The sequence below is a fragment of the Bos mutus genome, chromosome 26 (assembly GCF_027580195.1).
Source record: "Bos mutus isolate GX-2022 chromosome 26, NWIPB_WYAK_1.1, whole genome shotgun sequence".
NCBI lineage: Eukaryota > Metazoa > Chordata > Mammalia > Artiodactyla > Bovidae > Bos > Bos mutus.
Genome location: NC_091642.1, coordinates 6,719,915 through 6,740,678, shown reverse-complemented (window position 1 = coordinate 6,740,678; position 20,764 = coordinate 6,719,915). Strand labels below are relative to the sequence as shown.

The 20,764-nt window shown below is 48.0% G+C and overlaps 2 protein-coding genes across 2 annotated transcripts in view; one reads left to right on the top strand and one right to left on the bottom strand.

Moving 5' to 3' along the window:
* Window positions 1–18: 18 nt before the first annotated feature.
* On the top strand, window positions 19–16,700 carry BCCIP (BRCA2 and CDKN1A interacting protein). The gene is made up of 7 exons (XM_005902858.3): window positions 19–185; window positions 7,446–7,520; window positions 8,194–8,274; window positions 11,993–12,082; window positions 13,168–13,355; window positions 14,766–14,940; window positions 16,252–16,700. The coding sequence occupies exons 1-7, from the start codon at window positions 45–47 to the stop codon at window positions 16,420–16,422; spliced, it is 921 nt and encodes a 306-aa protein (XP_005902920.3). The 5' UTR covers window positions 19–44; the 3' UTR covers window positions 16,423–16,700.
* The window catches only part of DHX32 (DEAH-box helicase 32 (putative)), a 53,694-nt gene continuing 49,410 nt past the window's right edge, over window positions 16,481–20,764 (bottom strand). The window contains exons 10-12 of the mRNA XM_070363565.1: window positions 18,953–19,140; window positions 17,938–18,119; window positions 16,481–16,998 (exon numbers count right to left, since the gene is read on the bottom strand). Of these exons, the coding sequence (XP_070219666.1) occupies window positions 16,830–16,998; window positions 17,938–18,119; window positions 18,953–19,140 (539 nt within the window). The 3' untranslated portion in view covers window positions 16,481–16,829. The remainder of the gene's footprint in view (window positions 16,999–17,937; window positions 18,120–18,952; window positions 19,141–20,764) is intronic.

Sequence of the window (20,764 nt, the reverse complement as noted above, 5' to 3'; positions counted from 1 at the left end):
GGGCGGGCGCGCGGGGATTGCGCAGGCGCAGAGGCGCCGGTAACATGGCGTCCCGGCCGAAGCGGCGTGCTGTGAGCCGCGTGCCCCCGGCTCTGGGCGATGAGGAAGAGGAGGATGAAGTGGAGGAGCAGGACGAAGACGACAGTGACGAAGAAGAGGATGAAGAAGACGAAGTCGTCAATGAGGTGAGACGCCCGTGCGACCCCGGTTTACCTTCTGTCTGGGGGAAAAAAACATAAACTTTTTGACAACCAAAGCCGTGTGAATGGGTGAGCTGCCTGAAGTGGCGGCTTCCCGCTACCTGAGGGTCTTGAAACAGAACCTGGAGGTGAGGAAAGGCCCTCACACAGGCACCACGTCGGTCTTTGACACATCGCAGCCACAAAGGTGTTTTCAAAAGGCCTACCCAGGCCGGGGCGGCGGGGGGCCCTGGGCCCTCCTATCGCCTCACCACCCTCCTCGGTGACTGTGTTTAATTCTCAGGCTGAAGCCACAAACTCTCCTGGGTCCTCAAGGCCCCGAGTCCATCCACTGCCTTCCCCGCGGCCTCCGCGCCGGGGGTCCCGGTACCCGCCTACCTCAAGGCGGCCCAGTCGCGTGTCCCGGAGGCCCGCCTCCTCCTCAGCTGTTCGCGCCGCCTGTATTATTACTCCTGCTGTGATTTCCCTCCGTTGTTCAAGTCTCATCTAAGTCGATGTATCTTCCCTTCAAACCAAGTCCTGGTGACACGTTCTCATAGAACTGGGTCCTACTACAGAGCCTGGCGCTAGGGATACTTAATGTTGTTCGTTAAAAAGCAGAGACGTTACTTTGCCAACAAAGCTCAGTCGGTAGAGAATCTGCCTGCAGTGCAGGCGACCTGGGTTCAGTCCCTGGGTCGGGAAGATCCCCTGGAGGAGGAAATGGCAACCCACTCCAGTATTCTTGCCTGGGGAATTCCATGGACAGAGGAGCCTGGTGGGCTGTAGTCCATGGGATGGCAAAGAGTTGGGCATTACTGAATGACTAACACTTTGTTTCAGAGACATTACTTTGCCAACAAAGGTTCGTCTAAAAAGCTATGTTTTTTCCAGTAGTCATGTATGGATGTGAGAGTTGGACCTAAAGAAAGCTGAGCGCGGATGAATTGATGCTTTTGAACTGTGGTGCTGGAGAAGACCCTTGAGAGTTCCTTGGGCTGCAAGGAGATTCAACCAGTCCATCCTAAAGATCAGTCCTGGGTGTTCATTGGAAGGACTGATGCTGAAGCTCCTATATGTTGGCTATCTGATGTGAAGAACTGACTCACTGGAAAAGACCCTGATGCTGGGAAAGATTGAAGGCAGGAGGAAAAGGGGACGACAGAGGATGAGATGGTTGGATGGCATCACCGACTCAATGGGCATGAGTTTGAGTGAGCTCTGGGAGTTGGTGATGGACAGGGAAGCCTGGCATGCTGCAGTCCATGGGATCTCAAAGAGTCAGACACGACTGAGCAACTGAACTGAATGTTTGTTGAATGAGTAATTAAGACTGAATGGTCCTTAAGACCCTAGAATGCCTAATAGGTACCCCAAACGTAACACGTCCAAAGCCAAAGTAGTAATTTATGCTCCTAGACTTTGCCATGTCTGTAAATGTTTTCCAAAAACTGGGGTCCCTTCTTGGTGGGTGTCGAGCCTACAGACACAACCAAGCCCAAGATTGGACGAAGGAACAATTTATTCTTGCAGCAAATAAGGAGAACACCGAGGATCTTTCCCAAAGCCGTATCTCTCCAAATAGCAAAACAGGGGTGGTTTTAAGTTGTCGTTTTTCAGTCACTAAGTCATGTCCAACTCTCTGCGACCCCATGGATTGCAGCATGATTCAGTGATGCTACCCAAGCATCCTGTCAGGTTGGTTTATTTTTCTCTCTCAGTTCTTGTCTCATCGCCAAGAAAAGTTTGGAATGATGGACTAAAGTGTTTAAAACAACAGAAAAGTTACAGCTCAGTTACAGCTCAAGCAGACAGATCTTTTATTAAATAGACACTCTCAAGACACGGGAGCAGGCCTACCCCAGTGGAGTTACCGTAATGATCCCTTTTGGTTTCCCTCTTTTTTTACTTCCCATCTCCTCCCTTTGGTTGTGCAGTGGGCAGAATAGGGCCTGAACCCACCACCAATCAAGAAATGGGGTGCAAATGGGCATACACTCAAGACCAATTGACAGTTGCATGACAACAGGCTCTGTTGTGCATCTCTTCCCATAATTAAGTCTGTTGTAATCACATGTATCTATGTGTAGAATATTTATGAACCCTTAATAGGCTCCTAGCTGCCTAAGGTTATTTTGAGGAAGCCACTGTGGTTGGTTTGTATCCACCCCATCCTGTGTCTAGGGTCCATCAGGAGTTGGAAAAGTCTCTGGTTATTTTGTATCATATCTGTGAGCTCCTCTAGGCACTTCTGGGATGGGGTTTAGAAATCAACCGGGATCCTTTTTGGCTGGGGATCCTTTTTGGCTGGGCCACCTTCCGCTGCTCATGCCTAACTTCTACCTAACAATTTCATCCTCATCCTTCCTGCCGAACAATTTCAGTCTCCCCCTTCCCCTCTTGCCCCTGCATCAGGGTCTTTCCAGTGAGTTGGCTCTTCACATCAGGTGGCCAAAGTATTGGAGCTTTAACTTCATCATCAGTTATTCAATGAATATTCAGAGTTGATTTCCTTCAGGATTGAATGGTTTGATCTACCTGCAGTCCAGGGGACTCTGAAGAGTCTTCTCCAATACCACAATTCAAAAGCATCAATTCTTCGGTGCTCAGCCTTCTTTATGGTTCAACTCTCACATCCATACATAACTGGTGGAAAAATTATAGGTAGCTTTGACTATACAGACCTTTGACAGCATAGTGATGTCTCTGTTTTTTAATATGCTGTCTAGGTTTGTCATAGGTTTCCTTCTAAGGAAGCAAGCATCTTCCAATTTGGTGGCTGTGGTTACTGTCCACAGTGATTTAGAGGCCCAAGAAAATAAAAATCTGTCACTGTTTCCATTTTTTCCCCCTCTATTTGCCAAGAAGTGATTGGACTGGATGTCATGATCTTAGTTTTTTTTTAATGTTGAGTTTAAGCTGGCTTTTTCACTCTCCTCTTTCACCCTCATCAAGAGGCTCTTCAGTTTCTTTTCACTTTCTGCCATTTCTGCATATCTGAGGTTGTTGATATTCTGACAGTCTTGATTCCAGCTTGTGAGTCATTCAACCTGGCCTTTCACATGCTGTACTCTTCATAGAAGTTTAATGAGTAAGGTGACAGTATACAGCCTTGACAAACCCTTTCCCAAATTTTGAACCAGCCTGTTGTTCCATGTCTGGTTCTAACTGTTGCTTCTTGACCAGCATACAGGTTTCTCAGAAGACAGGTAAGGTGGTCTGGTATTTCTATCTCTTTAAAAAGTTTCTACAGTTTGTTGTGATCCGTACAATCAAAGGCTTTAGCATAGTCAGTGAAGCAGAAGTAGATGTTTTTTGAGAATTCCCTTGCTTTGTCTATGCCATCGAATGTTGGCAATTTGATCTCTGGTTCCTCTTCTTTTTCTAAACCCAGCCTGTACATCTGGAAGTTCTCAGTTCATGAACTGCTGAAGCCTAGCTTGAAGGATTTTGAGTGTAGTCTTGCTGGCATGTGAAATGAGCGCAATTGTATGATAATTTGGACATTCTTTGACATTGCGATTGGAATGAACACTGACCTTTACCAGTCCTGTGGCCACTGCTGAGTTTTCCAAATTTGCTAACGTATTGAACGCAGCACTTTCACAGCATCGTCTTTCAGGATTTGAAATAGCTCAATTGTAATTCCATCACCTCCACTAGCTTTGTTCGTAGTGATGCTACCTACGTCCCACTTGACTTCACATTCTAGGACGTCTGTTTCTATGTGAGTGAGCACACCATTGTGGTTATCTGGGTCGTGAAGACCTTTTTTGTGTAGTTCTGTGTATTCTTGCCACCTCTTAGTCTCTTCTGCTCTGTTAGGTCCATACCTTTTCTGTCCTATTTCGTGCCTGTCCTTGCATGAAACGTTCCCTTGATATCTCCAGTTTTCTTGACGAGATCTCTAATCTTTCCTATTCTATTGTTTTCTTTAAGAAGGCTTTCTTATTTGTCCTTGCTAGTCTCTGAAACTCTGCATTCAGTTGGGATATCTCCTTTTCTCCATTTCCTTTCACTTCTTTTCTCAGCTATTTATAAAGCCTCCTCAGACAACCACTTTGCCTGCTTGCATTTCTTTTCCTTTGGGTTGGTTTTGGTCGCTGCTTCCTGTGTTGTGAACCCCCATCAATAGTTCTTCAGGCATTCTGTCTACCAGCTCTTATCCCTTGAATCTATTTGTCACCTCCACTGTATAATCATAAGGGATTTGATTTAAGTCATAGCTGAATGGCCTAGTGCTTTTCCTTTCTTTCTTCAATTTAAGCCTGAATTTTGCACTAAAGAGCCCATCATCTGAGCCACAGTCAGTTCCAAGTTTTGTTTTTGCTGACTATATAGAACTTCTCCATCTTTGGCTGCAAATAATATAATCAGTCTGATTTAGGTATTGACCATCTGGTGATGTCCATGTGTGGAGTTGTCTCTTGTGTTGTTGGAAGAGGGTGTTTACTGTGACCAACATGTTCTCCTGACAAAACTGTTAGCCTTTGCTCTACTTCATTTTGTACTCTGAAGCCAAACCTGCTAGTTATTATCTCTTGACTTCCTACTTTTGCATTTCAATCTCCTATGATGAAAAGAACATTTTTTTTTTTTTTAAGTTAGGATACATGTATATTCATGAATGGGCTTAAGCAGAGGAGAATTAAGCATAACATTGAGGCGAAGGTTGATCAAGTCCCAGCTTTAGTTAATTGAAGTTGGAAGGGTCACCATCTTTATTCCATCCTCCACTTTGTGGGGACCTTAGTTCCTGCAGATCTCAAATATTATTAACTGGGACTTTTATCACTGCACTGTTTAATTACCTTTTCTCTGTTCCTTTGTATCCTTCAGATAATTAATTACTGAGACCTGTTTGAGGGCAAGCACTGTGGCCAGGCTTAGAATACAAAGTGGATGAGGCCAGAATGGCTTCTCTTATGTCAAGAAAGCCATTGCTGGTTCTTTTTCACCTGGCACCCCCTAACTTATCTGCTTTCATAAATGGTTCCCAAATTCACGAGCTGCTCAAGATCAAAACCTGAAAGTTAAATTTAATTCCTCCCTTTTCCTCAAAATCTTGTTGGCTTTACCATCAGTAGCCGGACATTTCTCATCAGTGATTCTGTGCTGATCACAGGCCACTCTTCCACTGCCTCTTGCCTGGACTTCTGTGGTACGTTTTAACTGGCTGCATTCTTGTAACCTCCAGTCTCTCCTCCATCCACAGCAGAGAGATCTTTAAAAAATATAGGTCTGGGGACTTTCCTCACTGTCTCGGTTGAGACTCCATCCTTCCACTGCATGGGACCTGAGTTTGATCCCTGGTTGCAGAACTAAGATCTCCATGCTGCGTGGCATGGCCAGAAAAAAAAAAAAAATGTAGCTCTATTCTCCCTTTCTTGCTCTGACTGCTGTGGTGGGTTCTCGTTTCATTTGTAAGAAAACCCAAAGTTCTAATGGTTATTGGACTGAGGGACAGCTGGTATGGCAGGATCAGAATAAGGAAGAGAGTGGTGGGGAGATGAACATGAGTGGGGAAGCGTGGGTGCAGGGTGAGGACTGTGGTTATGGGGGGGTGTATAATAACTCGTTACTGACTGGAGGATTTTTGCAGAAACTAACATCTGTGGCTTGCAGTTTATGTAAGTGAATATTGAAACGTCTTCAGTCAATGTTTAGGTAACAAAAGATGTGTTAATGTATCTCTGGCCAATAATGTTATAAAGCTCCATGGAACAGAGCTTTCCCTACAAAACAGCTCTGCTCTTTGGCCCCTTCGTTGAACGTGGTCTCATTGTTTTTTATTTAGCACTTTTAACTGGCTGTTTAGCTAACTTTGGGTTGTAGAAATCAGTGCTTACATTAACAAGGGTAATCAGACTACCAGTGACTGCAAATTCGTGTAGTAACCACCACTGACGAGGGTGTGAGAAACAGGCACGTGCGTGTAGTGTTGGTGGGGTTGGTGGGGGGCAGTTGGACAAAATCAAAGCTTAAAATATGTGAATCCTCTGATTCAGCGATACTGCTGGTAATTTACCCTCCAGCAATAATAGTAATACTAATAAGGCATGATTTAGGATCCTCAAAGGCTGATCTTATCTAGCACTTAGAAGCCTTTGAGGTTTTGGTTTTGGAGTGAAGTAATCCTTTCGTTTATTTATGGAATATTTCAGTGGCGTTGCTTCTTAGAGTCTGCTGCTTCATGGTGCGAGATCCGTTTGCCTAGCTGCACAGACCTTCTGGTTACTTGTACTCAGCATGTTTCTTCCTGCCTCAGGGCCTTCGTGCGTGCTGTTCCCTGTGCCTGGAACTCTCTTTGCTAGTCCTTAGTTCCCAGCTCAAGTGTCACTTCTCTAAGGGAAGCCTTTCCTGAATTTCTGACTCCTATTACCTAAGCTCTTATAGCCCCATTCACCTATTTGTAGCCTACAAAGGTGTGATCTTCTGTTTATTTCCATGACTATTTCCTTAATGAAGTCGCTCAGTCATGTCCGAATCTTTGCGGCCCCATGGACTGTAGCCTACCAGGTTCCTCCGTCCATGGGATTTTCCAGGCAAGGGTACTGGAGTGGGCTGCCATTTCCTTCTCCAGGGGACCTTCCCGACCCAGGAATCAAACCTGGGTCTCCCGCACTGTAGACAGACGCTTTACCGTCTGAGCCACCAAGGAAGCCCATTTCCTTAATGTCTGTGTTCCCGCCTAAACTGTAAGCTCCACGAGGGTGTGATCCTTCATGTCTGCTTTTCATCCTGAGTGCCTGTCACGGTGCTTGGTGCAGAGTGGAACTCAGTAAACATTTGCCCAGTGAATGAAGCCTGGCCTTGTATCCATGGGCTAAATCAAGCTCCAGGCAATGCCAGGGACTTTTGGAGTGTTTTTTCTTTGTTCACACTTACTGCAGTCAGGTAAGAGTTTCTCCTTTGCTTTACTCAGAACAGACTTTCTCTGCATTAAATCCAGGTCACTCTGAGCACTCTGTTCTCCAGCTTTGGTTTCAGATGAGATGGTGTGAAGGTGCTCTGTTGTCTGTGCAGATGGCAGTCTTGGCGATGTTCGCTTTTTATTTTGAAGCCTAGACAGTTGTAGTTCTTTTGGTAACATTTTCTTCTTTTCCTCCTTTCGCTGGCATGTTCTGTAGATGGAGATAGAGCCAAAAAGAATGGGGGAGGGGGGAAAGATGGGTGGAGGGAAAAGAAAAATGGGCAAATGGAAAATAATGGCTGAATTGTCTTAGTGAGTTATGTATGATGACTTACTTTGTGTGTCATTTACAGGAAGTGAATATTGAATTTGAAGCTTATTCTATCTCAGATAACGATTATGATGGAATTAAGAAGTTACTACAGCAGGTATGGTCTTTTATTCCTTGCACGTGAGTCTGCTCTTCTAAGAAACTCCAGGCCATTCAATATAAGTTCTGTCAGATTTGAGTTTCACTCTTTCAGAATTCCCATTCCTGCCTGCCTCGCCTGGAGGGAAGATCGCTCTTTTCCTTTTCCAGGGCTTGCTCCCCTATTTGAGCCTCTGCTCCTAGCCCTCTTCCTCTGATGAACACATCTAAGTGTTCTGTGTCCTCAAGTGCCCTCCCTGTCCTCTTTTTATTACTTGTGCTGTTACTCACTTTTTCTCTCATTCATTTCTCAACTTCTGGGGGTTGGAGGAATTCTCGCGTAATCCCCCGTTTCACTGCTCCGCCATCTGGTGTCACAAGCAGCAGAGGGCTTGGCTCTCTACCGTCAGAGCCTCCAGGGTCTGTGGCCTGATGCCCCCCTCCCCTCTCTTCTCCCTATCCTGACCCTCCCAGCACCTCCTCAATTACCACCGACTGCCTCTTCTCATAGCTCTGTGCCTTGAGTTCTTTGATTCTCTTCGGCTTTTTCTTTCCTTTTGGGTTGCTTTTCTGGGTCATCTTCCTGGTCAACTCATTTGAAATTTCACTATTTTTATTTGCATATGGAAATGAGAAGTTTTATTAGAAACCATTCTTCGATTTTAATTTAAAATAATTTTTTTCTCTCTTAGCTTTTTCTAAAAGCCCCTGTGAACACTGCAGAACTCACAAATCTCTTGATTCAACAGAACCATATCGGGAGTGTGATTAAGGTGAGCAGGACAGTGGTGTTTATTCTGATTAAATTAGCTCTGTATCCTAAGTTCCTTTTGATTTACATCACACAGGCCAGAAACTCAGATTGGAAAGTATTACTGGCTAGCAGGCCATCTCGGCAATCCAGGGTTATTAAATGCAGCGATCCAGGTAGTGGCAGTGGGTGGTAGGGAGACACGGAGGCTGATTCAGAAGAGACTGGGGAGGTGAGATGCGACCGGGCTTAGTGAGTGACCGGGTCTGGGAGAGGGGAAAGGAGTCGAAGAGGATTCCGCGGGGGCTGTCTGGAGAACCACAGTCCAAGCGTGGAGGAGGATCAGGTCAGGAAGGGAACCTGACTGTGGGTTTGTACGTCTTGGTTTGATTTGCGTGTGATACGTGCAAGTGAGCAGTGGGGCAGCAGCTGGAGTGTGGGGTGTTTTCAGCAGATAAACGGTCACTGACATCACGAGAGGGGTTGAGATTGCTCAGGGAGGGCAGGGACGGACTCTGGCTGCACCAGCGGTAGCTGAGTGAGTGAACTGAGTGGCAGAGCCTGCAAGGAGGCTCCGGAGTGACAGAAGCGGGAAGGGGGGAAGCTCTGAGTGGCATCATGCAAAGCAAGGGGTGGTGTTTGGAGGAGGAGGCGCAGGCCGGGCCAAGTCCTGCCTCTGCTGCATCCTCCGCTGGCTCCGTCACCTCTGCGGCCTGACAGGCTGCCCTGCAGCCTAGTGTCTGAGGACAGAACAGTTCTGCTTGGTTCATGGAGCTGTACTTGGAACAGAGCTCTGTGAGGCCGGCTCCTGTTTGCTTCAGTCGCAGTAGCTGGAGAGGCTCCAGCGGGGCTGGAGGATTTTCTTGCACGGTGGCTCACTCCCTTGACTCCACTGGGAGCCCAGCGGGGACTGTGGGCCTCCCTACCCTAGAGAGCCAGGTGGAAGTGCAGAGCACCGTGGTACCGAGTCGTTTCCAGCATCTGCTTGAGGAGCAGATGTGAAGGTCCGTGCAGGTTCAAGGGGAGGGCACACAGACCCCCCTCATTGGGAGGAGTATCTAGGTCAGTGTCAGACGAGAATGTGGGATCGGACAAGGGATGGGGACCACCTGTGGACGGCAGTCTGCCCGGTGACCTCACGTACGTCCACGAGGCGCTCTGTCCGTGTGGATGGTGCTGGTGTTCCTTCAGAGCGGTGGGTGCACAGGGTAAGGTGTGTACAGCCGGGTCTGGTACTGGCGTGGGCTCTGTGCGTGTAGCCGTCTGCATGAAGTCTTTTTTATATCCCCTGCATCTGTCGTCTAGCTTACTATAAAAAAGCAAAACAGCTCCACCCCAGTCTAAGGCTCCACTCTAACGTCATCAGTGCGGCCGCCTCACTTTGTTTTCACAGCCAAAATTCTTGAAAAAGATTCTGCATTCAATTTCCACCTCCTCTCCTCCTGAACACCAAACACCTCCATCTGGCTTTTACCCCCAACTCTCCTGACGTCCTGAAACTGATGGGGTCACTAGTATCTTTGCACAGCAGACACTTTGCAGACCTGCAGCCAGCATGCAGAACCTCTGGTGTGCAGTCAGGAGAATGAAAGGAGTGACACCCTGGAGGCTTCCTCTCGCGGGCTCGGTGGGGAGAAGCAGGCCGCCTGCGCTGGCAGCAGGTAGACATGAGCTCTCGCTGACAAGTATCCTGAGACCCGAGGGACACCAGTGAGAAGCGGTCACTTTTATTTTTGACAAAGTTTATTCTCTGGTTGGGGGATTCATCCTTTAATTGAAATTACACAAATAAATCTAAAGTACAGTCATGGCTTTCTTGGCTCCCACAGTGACACCTGAGGTGTCCCAGGGACCAGACTTCTCCTTCCCAGCACAGGGGCTGCCAGAACTTCCTGCACCCTGTGGAAGTGGGGGATTTGGACTGTTCGAGAGAAGGCATTTTCGAGGGTCGTGGAGGGAAGGGGAATGCTGTGCAGACCGCACATGCTTGCTTAGCTGGAGACTCGGGGCCCAAGAGATTCGGGAGAGGTAAGGGGTGGGCTGGGAGGAGGCTGGACTCGGGTCAGGCAGGGCGGCTCCTGCGGGGAGGCAGGTGGTGGTGGACGAGGCTGGGCTGTGGTGACCAGCAGGCCCCGTGCTGCTGCCTGGATGCCTGATGGGCTGTCGAGGAGGAGAGCTGAGCATGTTCCAGAGCGCTTGTTGCTTTTCGAGGAAGCATTTGGCGGGCTTCGCCCTGAGGGAGCCTTTTTCACACTCCCTGCCCTTGGCCTAGAGGTACCAGCAGGCTTCGTCACAGTGGCTGGGGGTCCACCGTCTGCTGTTGCTCTCAGGGGGCCTGGGCGGGTCGACACAGCACGTTTCCCTCTGCTGCTTTCCCCTCTCCTCCGAGAGCAGGCGTGCCCTTGGCCTCTCACCGGGACTGGTGGTCTCTCCTGAGCCGCCTTCTCATTTTCTCCTTCGCACCTTCTTATTTTGTTGAGCCTATCACTGACTCGATGGACATGAGTCTCAGTGAACTCTGGGAGTTGGTGATGGACAGGGAGGCCTGGCGTGCTGCGATTCATGGGGTCGCAAAGAGTCGGACACGACTGAGCGACTGATCTGATCTGAAGGCTTCCCTCACCTTGGCACATCATTTGTTTGGGTGACCTAGGCCTTAGCGGCCTTGCCTGAGCCACCCTACCCTTCTGTGTTCAGTAGCTGTGTTTTGTTGTAGAGCCTGGTCGCCCCCTTGCCTGAGGTCCCCTTAGTGGCATGGTCAGCTCAGATCCAGGAGCCATGCCCCCTCATCCTCCCCAGGTGCCAGGCCCCCCGCAGCTCTGTCTGCTTTGACTTGGCCCCTGCAGGCAGTTCCACTCTGCTCTCTGTTCCTGCTGAGGCCCTGGCCACAGGAGGCGCCCTGGCACCACCAACTGCTCCTGTGCCTGGCTGAGCGGCGGTGCTGGGACCCCTTCCCGCAGAAGAAGTTCAGGGACACTCAGGGCAAGCCTGGGTCCCTGCTGTCCTTAGGGGGAAGAGCAGCAGCCTCATTTAATTCATTCAGCACATCTTCCCTGAGGACTTAGTCTGTGCCAAACTCTGTGCTGGGGACTGGGGAAGCTGTGGGAGGAGTTTACAGCTTGGATGAGCGGACAAGCAGCAGGTGAAGCGAAGTGTGGCCGATGCATTGAGTAGAGCCGAAGCAGGAGGTCAAAATGTGAAAGGGTAGGGTGGCTCAGGAATCATGTACTCCACTCTTGTGCTGCTTTTGCAGTTTCTCGTTTCCCCTCTCGCCCTCTTCTCCTCTCCTGCCCGTGCGCTGAGGCATTGTTCATCGTCACCTGTGGTCACGAGTGGCCAGTGCTCTGAAGCATTGGTTTTAGGTGAGACAGTGTTGTGGACGCACAGACAAGCCTGGGTGGCCTCCAGCGTCACTTAGGAAACAGACGAAAATGGTTTCCTTAAGGAGGGCTTATCTGTTCTGGACTTAACAGTACACTGAGAAGAACGTCTTAAGAGTCAAAAAAGGTATTGAGAGCAGAAAGAGATCACCCAGCCTGTAAGAAGAGGACAGAGTCAGGGAGGTGAAGTGATGGGAACAAGGCTGCACAGGTTTAGTCTATGAGGCTTTGCTAAGGCATGACAGGAAAACAGTTTTCATTTGAAATGTGAAAAGATAAATGCCGCCCAGATTCCAGGACTTTGTTCTGCACTTCTCAACCAAAGGTAAAATGAGTATTTTTTTTTTTTTTTGGAAACAGCAAACGGATGTTTCAGAAGACAGCGATGACGAAGTGGATGAAGATGAGATTTTTGGTTTCATAAGTCTTTTAAATTTAACTGAAAGAAAGGTTGGTTTCATTGGGTGGCCATTAGAGTGGTTATTCCTTAGGCCAGAACCTACAAAGTTAATTCTATTTAATCCTTGATGAAGGTGTGTTTTATATCAGACAAAGATACTAGATGTGCTCTTGTGAAATCTTACTGTAATCCTTTTTTCAATATGAAGGTATTTTTGTTTCTCTTTAAATAATCTGTATCCAGTTAAAGTCATTTACTTCCTGTGGTATAGAGAACTGTCCTCCGAGTTTTGAAGAATGAGTTTTCTGATGTCGGTGTGGACACAGTTGTTTTTGCTGTCTCTACAGCTGTTTTGATTCTGAGTCTTCACTGCTTCCTGAAATTGAGGACACTCACATTTATTTGTATTTTCATTCATTTTTGACTCATTGATGGGTTCTAGTTAAAAAAAAAAAAACACCCAGGGGGTTTACCCTGCTTAGAATAAGATGCAGGCTACACTTTATCTTGATTTTTAAGTGAACTTTTCAGATACTTTCATCTTATGAGACAGACTAGAGTTTCTATCCCAGTATGTCTGAGTTAGTATGACCTTCTCTGACCACTGAGTATGGACTAGTAAATAACCAGGTGTAGTTACTTTTGAAAATTAATCAACACTGAAGACTTGTAAAGTGAAAGTCGCTCAGTTGTGTCTGAGTTGTGTCTCTTTACGACCCCATGGACTATACAGTCTGTGGAATTCTCCAGGCCAGAATCCTGGAGTGGGTAGCCTTTCCCTTCTCCAGGGGATCTTCCCAACCCAGGGATCAGACCCAGGTCTCTCACATTGCAGGCAGATTCTTTACCAGCTGAGCCACAAGGGAAGCCCAAGAATACTGGAGTGGGTAGCCTATCCCTTCTCCAGGGGATCTTCCCGACCCAGGAATTGTACCGGGGTCTCCTGCATTGCAGGCAGATTGTTTGCCAACTGAGCTGTCAGGGAAACCCAAAGATTTGTAAGGTTTTTTTTAAAGGCTTTGGCAGGAAACTACACTTATCTATAAGATACTAAAAAGTAATAGCTCTCACTTTTATGTTTTCTCCTGTGGGTGATGGCCTGTGGTAAAGAGTGAGCCTTCTCTCTGCTTTCTAGGGTACCCCTTGTGCTGAGCAAATTAAGGAGTTGATTCTGCGCCTCTGTGAGAAGAACTGTGAGAAGAGCATGGTTGAGCAGCTGGACAGGCTTTTCAACGACACCGCCAGGCCTGTGGGCTTTCTGCTGAGCGAGAGATTCATTAACGTTCCCCCACAGATCGCACTGCCCATGCACCAGCAGCTCCAGTAAGAGACTGGAGAACGCCTTTCAACAGGCTTTCCCCCAAGTAGATTCAGAAATGTGACTCCAATGGAATACATTGGTTTAAGCACGTGTGTGGGGAGTGCCTGAGATGTATGCGTTACTAATAGTAGGCTTTTTAATAGTTTTAATTCCTTAGGACTGTTGTGACAATAGTCTTAATAATCATAAATATTTAAATGGTATAAAAACAAGAGTTTCATATACACTTTAATGCCCATTTGACGGAAGTTTTTCACCTGCTTCATAGATAGGATTTCTGTTACACGAATGAAATGTAAATAATTACAATAACAGAACAGTAAATTTTTGTCTTATTGTTTACCCTAAATTCCATTGGGATATTCTGTGACGAATGCAACCATGGCCCTGATACTGCCTCTCGGGCTTCTCAGGGTTTGTTATTGTTTTGCTTTAATGCAGGAGCTTTAGGTTTACAAGAATCTTTTAAATGTACGGAGAGATAGGAATTGATATTGCCTGTGCTTTGACATAGAGGAGGATGAAATTACAGATGGACACCCAGGCTTTACAGAGTATTATTTCTCAGAGGTAGGGTATGTCTTTGTGATTTCCCTGGAAATAGTTGGTGTGAATGTGACTAAAGTTTGAAGCCTTTTGGTCTCCCATTTTTCCTTTATACAATTGCTTTTTAGTTTTGCTCTTTGTCCCTTGCCCCCGCCCCTTAGCTGCTGCTCATACTGTACTTGCGGAGCCTGCCTGTTTGTTCTGACTTGTCTTTTTTCTGATCTGCTGGAGTTCATGTTTGTTTGATTTCATAGGATCAGCTTTCTCCTGATCCTGTGCAAGAAAGCCGATGTGGGTTGTTTTGAGTTTCTTAACATTTTTGTTCAGCCAGACATATGGGGTTATGTATGATTTAAAGGAAGGAAGGAAAGAGTTAAGGTTTCATGGCTGTCTCATTGACGTGGTAGTTCAGGGCATCTGTCTGGCCATTTCTGGCAGGCCAGAAATAAGTCCCAGGTGCCAGTGAATGGAGACTGTAGAGGTCACCTGCTCTGATGGCATCGGTCATGGCCGTGTACCCTTGTGTGTTTCAGTTAAATGTTTTAGAAAATCCAGATTCTTAGGTATTTTTAACAGAGCAGTGATGTTGTGTGAACTTGAGACTCATCTGTTAAGTTGCTGTGTATCTACAACTCAGAGCATTAATCTGTGAGTCACCATACCATTTATCATAAAAGGCGCTGCCATAATCAACTGAAGTGCCTCTGGCTGCTTTAGAAGCGTCCAGATCTAACGTCTGTCTGTTAAGCCTGTGTCACCACAGAACTCCTTGAAGAGGTCTCAGTGGTTTTCTCTGTGCGCTGGTTTGTCCATGGATCTTGTCTGACTCAGCAGGCAAACCTTGTGTCTGTGTTTGTACCTTGTAGGAAAGAACTAGCAGAGGCGCACAGAGCTAACAAGCCGTGTGGGAAGTGTTACTTCTACCTTCTGATCAGCAAGACGTTTGTGGAAGCAGGAAAAAGCAATTCCAAAAAGAAACGGAGCAACCAAAAGAAAGACGAGTTAATGTTTGCAAATGCGGAAGAAGAATTTTTCTACGAGGTAAGACTGTCCTGTTCCATCTCTCTGTTTAAATGTAAATAAGGATTTTATTAATAATAATCAGGATTTCTTGCTCTCTCACTGTATGCCAAAGTTCAAGTGTGGCCATTCTGTTTTTAAACCTCCGTACCTACAGCTCCTCGGAGCCAATAACCGAGTGGGGAGGAGGTGATTACCGAGCCGATCACGCTGATGGTTGGGCATTTACAGTGTGCTTACTATGAGGTCTTCGTTCTCCCAGCGCTCAGAGACGTGGGCGTTAGCCTGGTGCACAGGTGGGGCGGTGGAGCCACTGCCTGGTGGGTGTGGAAGGCGGGGTGGGCCCTGCGCCCCTGCTGCTGGCTCCCACACTGCCCCGTGCCCTGGGACCTAGAGGCCGTGCCCCTGGCGGGACTCTCCCTGTAAGCTTGTGCCCGTGACGACAGATGCCAGAGCGCATACTTCTCATGCTGCCTGCCTCTCAAAAATGTTAAGTCTCTGAGGAGGACCCATTTTCCTGGATTGGATGATATGACTTATTTTAAAAGGCACCCACTGAAGACAAAAGCACTATAGATTCAGCTCTGTCCTTGTTTTTCAGGAAGTAAGTGAAAATTGTTTAAAATGTGTACCTCAGCGCTTGAGGTGGACCGTGTCAGGGACAAATGTGTGGGTGTTTTAAGATGGGTTGGTCACACAGACTTACTGTCCTCACATGAAGCTTTATGCCAAGGAAGCAGCTGGGACAGTGCTAAGACTAGCCTCACGGTTCTTCTCATTAACTGTCAAATGTTATGAGTCTTAATTTCGCTTGTGTATCCCAAGATTATTGAGAATCAAATGGGCTTGTGAATATGAATGACTTCAGAATTATAAAGGTGAAAGAAGGTGAGAGTGAGTCATTCAGTTGTGTCCGACTCTATGCGACCCCATGGTGTAGCCCTCCAGACTCCTCTGTCCATGGGGTTTTCCGGGCAAGAATTCTGGAGTGGGTTGCCATTCCCTTTTCCAGGGGATCTTCCCAACCCAGGAATCGAACCCAAGTCGCCTACACTGCAGGCAGATTCTTTACCCTCTGAGCCACGAGGGAAGCCAGGGTACTATCACTCAGCTGCTTGTTCATCTCTTAGAAGTGGGACGCGTCTGCTTCCTCACGCAGGTTAGAAGCCGCCTTGGGGAGCGCTCTGTAACGTCTGCCTGACTGTCCCATTTGAGCTTCGTTTTAACTGTCAGCCTTATTACATTTGCCACACTATTGTACTTGTTGTTATTGATTAAATGAGCTTTGCCTTCAGCTTGTGTGACTTTTAAATTTATGGTTCTTTGGTTTAGAAGGCAATCCTGAAGTTCAACTACTCAGTGCAGGAGGAGAGCGACACGTGTCTGGGAGGCCGATGGTCCTTTGATGACGTACCGATGAAGCCCCTGCGAACTGTGATGTTAATTCCAGGCGACAAAATGAGTGAAATCATGGAGAAACTGAAAGAACATCTGTCTGTCTAACCCATCTCCCACGGACCGTGGTAGGCTGGGCTGCACAGGTACCAGAAGACTTGTGGAGGCTTACTGAAAAACTCATGACTTTATTCAGATGAAGGTCCTCTACAAAAAGTAGGATTCTGTCACCCGAGTCTGCAACACATTTACAAAATATCTTTGCTTTTTTAAAATTTTGGTCAAATTAAGAACGGTTGATTAAAACTTTTCCAGTAAGAAGAAAAACATGGGGTAGTAACTTAAAGAACTCAATAAAAACTTCTATTTTTAGTTTTTAAATAACACACAGAGCGTTCTTCCTTTCAGGACCCCGTGTGGGCTGTGGCGCCTCGTCCGCGCCGCCCCGCTGGCCGGCCGCCGCGCCACCTTTGGGGCGGGTATTGCACATCAGGCGTCGTGGACGCTCCGCAGCGTCACTGCACACTGCATCTCTGTTCAGTAGTTTCAGGGCACTTGTCACACATCTGCTCCTTTTTCGATGTTGAAATAGGAGATAGGTGATCCATGACCTGCTGTAGAATATCCTTACTTTCACTGGGAGGCAGATTACTGAAATAGTATTGTGGTGCCAGTTGCATAAATCTGTTTAAAACAAAAAATTATTAGTGGGGAGAGATTACCAAACAAACATGATTGGACCCTTCCCAGGCCTGGAGAGTCTGCCTCCAGAGTCTCGATTAGTCTGAACTTCTCAGCGGCTCAGTCTGCCTTTGTAGGATGAGTACTTTGTGGTTCTCGGAGGACCAGTACAGCTGCCTTTCTAGGAGAAGCTGGGTTCTGTCACTCTAACCACCGGGGAGACTGGTATTTCCCCCAAGGCCTTCACAGCTCTGCAGCAGGTCAGATGAGGTGCTCAGGAGAACTCTGGGTGTGTGGGAGAGGGAGTGTGTTTGCATCTCTTACTAACAGCACACTTTCCAGCTGCTGCAGCTGGACACACCTGTAGTTGCTCTGGCTCCTGCCTGGAAAGATCAGCTGCCTGAGCGTGAGTGGCGTCTTCCCAGTGGGCCTGCACCTGCGGCGGCTGTGAGACCGTCCATCCTCACCGCTCTCCCTACAGGCGTTCACTGTGCAGCCAGCGATCTTCCCAACGGAAGATGTTACTCTGGCTTAAAACCCTCCGACTGCCTTATACCGTACTTAGGATCAACTCCAAACTCTCTCTGTGGTCTGTAAGCCCTCCGCCTCTCGTACCTGCCTGCTCTCAGCCTCGCCTCCGTCCTTCCCTTCCCCGCTTGCTCGTCTCAGCGGTCACCTGTCGTGAGAGGTGGCCAGGCTCTCTCTGTGCCTCTTCAGTCATGCTGTGCCCTGTGTTTCTAGACTTATTCTCTCTCTGCTGTAACCTGAGTCACAGGCCTTTCTCAGTCATCTACAGAGACCTGCCTTTAGGAGCTATGCTCCACACAAACTTAGGTTAGCAGTAGTATAAGCTGCTTATACTGAAAACGTAAGGAAACCCGCCTGCCACCTGAGCTTCAAGTAGGAATTTAAGAGAAAGCCCTTTTGCTCCACTGCACTCACAGCTCAGGAGCGATCTCGGAGGCGGTCCTGATGTAGTTGTTGTTAGCGATGCTGAATTTGTGGAAGAGAACCCACTCGGGCATCTTCCTGGCGACGGAGTAGCAGGACAGCGGGTGCAGCTGTGCGACCTGCTTGTGCGTCAGCATCAGGTAGTTGCCCGCCCCGTCCACGTCCCGAGCGATCTGAGGCAGTGTTTCAGAGGAAAAAAGGTGTGAATGTGGAGATGGGTACGGCAAAAATATTGTTTTAAAAATTCCAAACTACTTCATAGAGAATAAACTACAGATTGGCTACACGTTTTCCATTTTCAGATACAGAAAGTAAGACGTATACATGTTTTGCCCAAAACTTCAGAGCCAGCGATGAGGATGTTGTTGACTAATTTCATCAGTTTCAGGGCAGCATGCCAAAGCAGCACAGCTGCAAAGGTGAATGTTCTGGTCAAGAAATAAAGCTGTTCCCTGCCACATCGTGGACTGCACATGGACATCCAGTGCTTTACACTTGACGTTTGGCTCATTTAATTCCTCACCATAACCCTGTAACATCTGTTTCCATACAGATGAGGAAATCCATGCTCAAATGCCAGTGTTTCTCACTATGATGTGAAGAATGTATGCATTTCTGTAACAGGCTTTATTAACAGTTCAGAGCAGCTGCCTTAGGCTGCCTTTGCTTCAGGAAAGAAACCGACGGGATGCTGTCTACCTGTCGGGCGCCACATCACCAGTTAAGTGGGAACAGCCAGGTGCCGTGAGGAACTGCAACTGACGTTCAGCCAGGGTGCTGTAAGAGCTCCCTCTGTGATGAGAAAAGATCTCCTGTCCGTTCGGACCTTCTAGCTTAGCTCTTCACTCCCTTGAGGGGACGTGTCTTTAAATACTAAACATTCAGTAACATATGAGGGTTTTCACACCAATAAAATCATCCCCCTAAGTGAGACTTCTGACAGGATGTCCTCAACATGTGAGATTTCTGTAAAGACCATGCCGCAGCCAGCCTTACCCATTCTTACCTGCATAAAATAACCAGACAGAAGAGCTTTCTTTATGTTCAGAGTGTTCTCCTTTGAGCCAAAGGCAGGTTCTGTGTAGGGAAGCTCGATCCGCTTGATGATTTCTAAGAGTTCAGCTCGGATAACCTCTGCCGTCCTGAGTGCTGAGCAGTTGAGGAAGTAATCGTGACACCACTTTTCCACACAGTCTGGGAAGGAAGCAACAAAAGGCTGCTGAGATGTGACCTGTCACAGCTGAGAGACCAGGCTGGACACGCTCTTATCTCTGTGTCGTCCCCTCTCCTAAAAAGGTCGTCCCGTGAGCTGGTGGCGGGAAGCGGCGAGGACAGAGACCTCTGGTGGCTCTGCCAGGTGCAGATAGAGTGTGGGACCTGCAGCGGCTGCAGGGACTCCAGGATCCCGCCAGCTGTGTAAAGTGCAGAGTCCTAACACTGACCCTTAATGTGGATCATGAGGGACAGGAAAGACTGTCTTAAAGATCAACATTTTGTCCAGTGTGTGTACAGCCAGGATGTACGTGGCCACAACATTTAATCAGGCTAGGAGGGAAAAGCTTACAGTATACATCTCTCTGCTCCATGAAAATATCTCACGTCTTAATTGTAAGAAAAGGATCACTACTAGGCTGACTTGGGAATTAACGTTACAGTTAAGCTCGCCTACCCGAGTTGCAAGTTTTATTAATATATTGAAAGTCAGTCCCCTGCAGCAGTGTGAAGTCCTCTCTTTCTCCATCTGGGATGACGGAAGCTGGACCCGGTTGTGCCTTGGCTTGGGAGCTCACGAGGCCTGGCACGGGGACTGCAGACCTTCGGCGCGGTCCTGTCCGCTCCACTCAGGCCTGCCTGGAGCCGTGAAAGCACGCGCTTGGTCACGTGATGACCAAGTCATCTGGCCTGCTCTTCAAAGATGCTGCCAAATTCCCTGTGTACCTCGCTGACAACCTTTTCTTCTCAGCGTCAAAAAACTAACTCCCCGCTCCGTACCATTTTGCCATTCTGACTGCTGTCATATTTTTCGCTTCACTTCAAGTACTTTTTCACACCCTCTGTTCGAGCAGAGGAGGCAAGAGAAGCACCGTGGAGAAAAAGGAGAACAAAATAACCCTCCTTGCAGCCAGTCCTCTGGCTGCTTCCGCATCACTGCGCTGCCCTCTTGGCCCCTGAGATCCCCTTCCTGTCTTTAAGGCTGGAACAGGAGTTTCCCGTGGAGGAGTCTGCCGTCCCCTTACCCCTTAAGTGGGAACATAAGCCACCGTGGTTCAGACACACCCCGTCCTCTGCTGCAGCTTTTCCACAAGCTAGTCTACTCCCCTGAACACCCCTTCTCTCTCTTCCCCTCCTCGGCCAAGCTCCAGTCTCCCTCAGCTCACCTGCCTCTTCATTACTACCACCTGGAGCTGGGGGTGGTGTGTGTGTTTTGTTTTGAGTGATCCACATTCTCTCTCCATCTAGCAATGAACCTGCCATGTCAGAAACAGCACACAGTGCAGCTCTGACTGCTGGGCATCTGGAGATGGCAGTTGTTTCCTTTCTCCCCAGGCCCGAGAGGGCAGGGCCGTGCTGGGCAAGTCCAGGTCTCCCGTCCCTGTGGCCCCAGCAGGCTGGCTCTGGAGGCTGCGGGCTGAGTGCCAGGGTGCGTGGACGCAGGGCTCTGTCTGCGGGAGCAGGAGGGTATCTCTACGGTTAAACCTGTGGGTGCACAAGGGGGCCTGGAGCACCGTGCTGCTCAGGTGACCCAGGGGCTTGGGGGAGAGAGAACGTTTGCTGAGTCATAACGCAGCTTTGTTCTGGGAAGGAGAGGACGACTAGG